Source organism: Cimex lectularius, unplaced genomic scaffold (assembly GCF_000648675.2).
Source record: "Cimex lectularius strain Harlan isolate CLEC.00 unplaced genomic scaffold, Clec_2.1 scaffold125, whole genome shotgun sequence".
Lineage (NCBI taxonomy): Eukaryota > Metazoa > Arthropoda > Insecta > Hemiptera > Cimicidae > Cimex > Cimex lectularius.
In genome coordinates this window covers 661,639-668,007 of record NW_019392662.1, presented here as the reverse complement: position 1 = coordinate 668,007, position 6,369 = coordinate 661,639, and the positions used below count along the sequence as shown (strand labels likewise).

At 34.9% G+C, this 6,369-nt stretch overlaps 1 protein-coding gene across 4 annotated transcripts in view; it reads right to left on the bottom strand.

Moving 5' to 3' along the window:
- Window positions 1-328: 328 nt before the first annotated feature.
- The window catches only part of LOC106668763 (calcium/calmodulin-dependent 3',5'-cyclic nucleotide phosphodiesterase 1-like), a 157,339-nt gene continuing 151,298 nt past the window's right edge, over window positions 329-6,369 (bottom strand). For all 4 annotated transcript variants that reach the window (XM_014397819.2, XM_014397820.2, XM_014397821.2 and 1 more), the window contains 6 exons: window positions 2,573-2,742; window positions 2,347-2,508; window positions 2,083-2,285; window positions 1,799-1,897; window positions 1,645-1,734; window positions 329-1,574 (listed from right to left, as the gene is read on the bottom strand). In XM_014397819.2, the coding sequence (XP_014253305.1) occupies window positions 1,525-1,574; window positions 1,645-1,734; window positions 1,799-1,897; window positions 2,083-2,285; window positions 2,347-2,508; window positions 2,573-2,742 (774 nt within the window). In that variant the 3' untranslated portion in view covers window positions 329-1,524. The remainder of the gene's footprint in view (window positions 1,575-1,644; window positions 1,735-1,798; window positions 1,898-2,082; window positions 2,286-2,346; window positions 2,509-2,572; window positions 2,743-6,369) is intronic.

Below are 6,369 nucleotides of genomic sequence, written 5' to 3'. Positions count from 1 at the left end.
GTTGTTGATTTTATGATGTGGTTAAGAAACACCATTACCGAACTTTTTACCGTTGAATTTATTCTTATGCTTAAATTTGAAAAACATTTTATCTGTTGATATTCAGCTAAAAAAAGACAGCAACGCGGACATTATTTTTACATTTTCTTACGTCCGCAGTACTTACCTTCCTGTGTTGTTACTTGAATACTTTTTGTCACCTGATCTTTTTATTTTAAGCAAGACGATCACTTACTTACCTTAATTCCTCTTTACGATAAAAACGGTCACTTGGAAAGATGAGAATAAATAATTTACCACACTATGTTTTTTTAAAATAAAACAATAACAACCTTGCAATAAACTTTATTTTAGTATACAGTTCGGATAGATGTATGAAAAACTATAGGATCACTTGACAGAATCTAATCTAACTCTTTGGCTACAATTGACGCCATCATTTTTAAACACTCCAGAATCTCTTTTAAATATTTTTTATGATTGCATCAACTGTAATAACTAAATTTTAAATCAGTATTACAATATATCAATGAAAACGACTTGTAGGTCCCATGGAATCGAAAAGGCCTAATAGGTCTGTCTTACTATAAAGATTTATATTTGCCTTTTGCATTCCTTAACAAAACATTGTAAAAGATAGTATCAACTAATAAAATAATGCAGGATTTTGGATGTAAACATATTTCTATTAACTTTTTTATAATTTGATTGTATATAAATAAGAAAACAATACAGCAAAAATTATATCCGTATGGTATGAGATATTTTAGCATAAAAATATAAATATATATGTATATGCATTTAACAGGGATTTGAAACAAGCAACATATTGAGAACCTTACCCCTGTACCGTTATGGCCAAAATATATATGCTTACTAATGAATAACTCATAATAAGATACCCTGTTTTATGCATTTTTATGTACAATAACAAGAAATCGATAAACCCTATAAATTCAGAGCAGTACATAGAGTTTAAGAGACAAGCTTTGTTCTCATCTATTTGGTCAACGTTTAACATTTTCGCTATTTATATTTAATATTAACCTGCATACCTTTTTAAAATAGTATTTGCAATATATACAGCATAATATTTGGCCGACTAAAAATCGTAGCTACAATATGTACATTAAAATAGTATATACAGAATTTTAGGATTTTTTGTGTTAATACAAACGAGTCGGGAATATGCTTTCAGGTATTGCTAGTGTTTTTTTCTCTGTTAGTACTGTGTTAAAGGTAAGGTAATTACATAGAATATACCACAAACAGCGGACAACAAAATTTATATAAATTTACAGAGAAATATTACTTCCGATTGCTGCCAATCGTGTTTTCCGTGTTTTGTGCATATGTTAGCATATACATTTCTATTATGCAATAATATTTTGATTATTTGTATAAGTGAAGAATATTGGGGAACAATCTAATGATTTCGATACAAAGCTTCAAAGCTTCTTCATTTTTTTTAAAGTTGTAACTACGTTTGATTTTACATCAGAGAACCTCGATTCGATTGGGCGTTTAGCTGTCCAACTTTTGGTCCGATTCTTTTTTCTCGTTTTGTGCTGCTTCTGAAAGTGTCATATTAATTACGATTACGGTTTAATTTTATGTGGCAATTGTGAGGAAGAGTGGTATTACCATGAACGGCTTTGTCTCGCCAATGTCGTTTGTTGTCTGCTAAACACGCAAGCCACGGCTTAGTCAGGACGAATGGTTCAGTCTCGGTTTCTGAAAAAAAAAATCACGAAATTCAGTTACTAAATCAGAAAACAAAAAGGAAAAGTTTATTTACCTAATTCTTTTTTTGGGTTTGGTTTTTCTGGAGCTAGGATAACCTCCAACATATCACTGCAGACTGCCATACTCGGGTCGACAATAAAGTCAATAAAGCCTATAACGACATTCCAATTTAATGATAATTACGAATATTCATTAATAGATTCAATTAATATGCGTCCAAGTCGGTAGGTTCGAATCTTACTCTTGACAGTTTTTCATTACAAAAATAACCATCGTGTGTATAAAGTGAATGTCAAAGAGAATCACACTTGATTAAAAATTTGTAATTGTTCTTACCGATTTGGGATTCGGCGACCATAATGTTGTTTCTATCACAGAGCGGACTGAACGGCAGGTTCAGCTCTCTCTCTTTGTCCCCTTGTCTGAAAAACTCTTCCAAAAGCTGTGTTGTCCATCTTTGATGGAGTTCCCAACGTTTTGCGGGATGTGATATGTCACAGCAATGTAGCACCAATGATAACGCTTTCGATTTTTCGATTCTGGTTAACAAAAGGAGTTTATGAATTAAGAACTAAACAATTGGAGGTTTTGATATCTTACGTGGCATCAGCGAGGGTGATGAGATTTTTCATCGTTTTCAACTGTTGAAAATGAAAGCTCATGTCTGTAGCCAAGACCATATCAATGACTAAAGTCCGAAACTCTCTGTATTCCTCTCTCGACAAATTTTGCAGTATATTACAATCGTCTTCCTTTAGGACCCTAAAATTTGCAATTTTTTTTGGCGTACTGTATCGCAATTTACCTCATCCCCTTTTCAAATTACCTGAAAGAAGAGCTTATATGGTGATTTTCCAAAACGGCCCTGTCATTATAGAGTAGAGCGGTTTCTGAACCGGACATAACGTGGAAATTGTTCGTCGTCCCCGTGTGCTCGAAGTCGTGGATCAAAGCGGCAAATAAAGTTGCGAATATCTCGAGATCAGTGAGCCAGTTCTAAAATTACAACCTATTATTAAAGAAAATCGTGTCATTCTTCGGTTACAACCGCTACTCTAAAAGTAATTTGGATTTTCATGTTTCAACCTCAAATTTAATAATTCATGGAACCCTGAATATCGAATTTTTGATTGCAGAATCTTGCTGTAAAAAAAGTCTAATACACTGCAAATAAAAGTGAACACACAATTTTTATTGAAACTCCAAACTCCGGATGTTAATAATAGTATATCCTTATCTTTAGTTATCGATTAAAAATATACGTGAGAAGAAATTAAGAAAAAAGAATGAATTTTTAAGAAGTTTTAAGAATTTAAAAGAAATTAAATCGATTGTTGCATAATAAACTGCCACTTTTACAACAAACGCTGGGTTTATATTTTAATCCGAAATGAACAGTTTGTTTATATAGGATTTAAAAATCAATGGAGTTTTTGGAAACAAGAATGATCCGTGCCGGAGTCTCACAAGGGATCATTCTTGGCCCCCTCTCTTTATAGTGCTACCTGCCTTTAACATCACCCTTATAACCTATGCGGACGATACCGCAATTTGATCACCTAACTTATATCCTACCCGTGGCATTAGAAACGACCTCCAGTATCCAGGAGCATACTGGGATTATCGAAGAATGGACTACGATGTGAAGTGAAACTAAGCGAGGACAAACGCTCCCAAATTACCATCAGTTAATCATTAGAGAAAAAAGCCTTGGCCTCGTCTATCTAAGCAAGTTAAATACTTAAATTGACATGCACGCACAAGACTTAAACGACAAGAACTCATCAGACAATATAAACATAGAATACTTCTAGGATCGAAGAAATCACCCATAAAAGTTCGAACAAATTAACACTACAAAACTCTAGTTCTAACTAGTTTTCGTGGTCCGCTACACCAATTAATATCTTTCAATTAATTAAAGTTTTTAGTTGATATAAAAAAGTCAGCGTCACGAGCGGGATTTGAACCCACGATCTTCGGCTAGATAAGCCGCTGCTCTACCACTTGAGCTATCGTGACCTCGATCCACTCGGACGCTAATTTCCCATCTCAACCCCACTTTTTTTTTACCCTCTTAATCTTCCATCTTAACCCCATAATTTTCCCTCCTTTTTCCCATTTTTCCAATGTAATCTAACTTAACCTTAATTAATTGAAAGATATTAATTGGTCAAGCGGACCACGAAAAGTAGTGACTTTAATACGTTTAAATGAAGTATACCTTCACTAAAACTCTCCGTGGCCATTTCTTTTGTCGCCGAGAATCAAATAGATTACAGGACATTTGAAAAATGGGAAAAAGGAGGAAAAATTCTCAAGGTGGGGTTGAGATGGGAAATTAGTGTCCGAGTGGATCGAGGTCACGATAGCTCAAGTAGTAGAGCAGCGGCGTATCTAGACGAAGATCGCGGGTTCGAATCCCGCTCATGACACTGACTTTTTATCTCAACTAAAATCTTTAATTAATTGAAAGATATTAAATGGTTAAGCGGACCACGAAAACTAGTGAGTTTTGTACAGTGTTAGTTTGTTCGAACTTTTATGCGTGATTTCGATCCTAGAAGTATTCTATGTTTATATTGTCTGATGAGTTCTTGTCGTTTAAGTCTTGTGCGTGAATGTCAATTTATTCAAACGTTAAAAATTTAAATTAAAAATTTAAACACCACCTTCCTGGACAAACAGTTAGCGGTCGCAAACCAATTTTGAATGATGAAGGATACTAAAGAATCCATCCCAAAGCAGATAATTGAATGTAAGCAGATGCACGGATTCAAGATTCAATAATTTTCAGGCATAAGTCACTAAAGTAAAAAAAAGACCGATATGTTCCGCACCAAATAACCGACGCCGTAAAGCCGAAAAGGACGAAAAATATTTCTACCCTTCTTAATTTTTTCAATATAACGAAAGAAAAATGGATGTTTTATTACAATTCGAAAAGGTCAGGGCCATGGTAGAATGTTAGCGACAAACCGTCTGGCAAAACCTAGTGCTGACCAACAAAAAGTAATGGGGACAGTATGATGGTCATTCATGACATCTCCCCGGGAACTGAAGAAACAATTAATTATGAAACCATTATGCTGACATTTCCAGGATTCAGCGTTAGTCACAAAGGCCCTTCCTTCATTACAATACCACATGTCCCAAAAATGCCATCACAGAAACTTAGAAAACTTGGATTTGAAGTTCTACTTCATCCACTTTACTCACCTGTTATAATCTTTCAATGGATTTTTTTCTTTCATTTGGCGTATTAGAGTTAAAAACGTCTAAACGTTGGATCTATTAAAATTATGTTTCAAAACTTTATTGATTTTTGTTTCATTTATTTTTCTCAAGCGGTAAAGGGTTAAGGTTTAAACGAGTCGGCCTTTTTACGACCTAGAACACCACGACTAATGTTGTGCAATCTTCATCGCGGGCTAGAGTCTAGAGATTGTCTCCAGATCCCACAGCTTTATGACTGACTATAATAAGACTATAGGACTGGCTGACTGTACTCTGCAGACTCTGGAGCCATATGTACATACTTGAAGCAGAAACAAAATTGAGCAGATATTGCCAGCAGCAATGGTTTCTAAGGGCTGCCATGTGTATCAACCAGGCCTTGGCTTTTCCTCTCCAAGGTGTATCTATAACAGAGGGCAAGCTCTGCTTGCAATATCTGCTCACTTTTGTTTCTGCTATGAGTATGTACATATAGCTCCAGAGTCTGCAGTGTACAGTCAGCCAGTCCTGTAGTCTTATTATAGTCAGTCTTGTGTATAGTGGTCCTAACACGTGCCAAATTAATAGTTGTGCTTTTTGTTTCTGCGATGATTTTTTTATGAACTTTTCCGCTTGGCTCTATGACAAGCCATTTCATAAAGGCCGCCAAAGCGACGTAAATAATCAATAAGGCAGAGTTCCAACGATTGAGGAGGCAGAGGAGAGGACGGCGGTAGGCATAAGGAAGAGCCACGCTGGATTTGGAGTTACTCGGTCGCTTGCATCTTTAGAAACAAGATAAAGTAAAAATAAAAGTGTGTGACGTTATCAAAACAAAAAAAACTGCTAGTGAAGAATTCTAGTGAAGTGGTGTTCGTTCATCAAGGTTCGTTACATTATACAATACAACTTGTCCAGTGAAAAGGAAACCAAAAAATAACTTTACACTTACTTACTTTCTATCATAAGAAAATATTCCCTTTTCCTTACTAAATTAGTTGTAACCATTTATAAGTTATATTCGATTCATTAATTTGTTATTAATATAAGAACCTTTTATTTTTAACGGGTACAGACTTATTACTTTATTTTATTTTATTTCTTATAACCATATTAATCCCAAAACGTTATAAATACACGCTCCCACAACGTTATAGCTCTTTCACATTCTTATTGAACCGAGGAATTATTCTTAACCCGTTATAATCCTATAAATCGACTGTTAATGGTGCAGTGCCGAAACGCGACTAACAGACCAATACAGCGAGATTAGGTTGATCAGAAACTACCGATTTCAGTCCTCTAGAAGCAAGCTCGGAATTTTATTAGATCCATTATTTTTAAATACAAATTCAAACTTCATTCCAGTCAACAAATAATTCCGACTCCATTGCACTGCACAGCTTG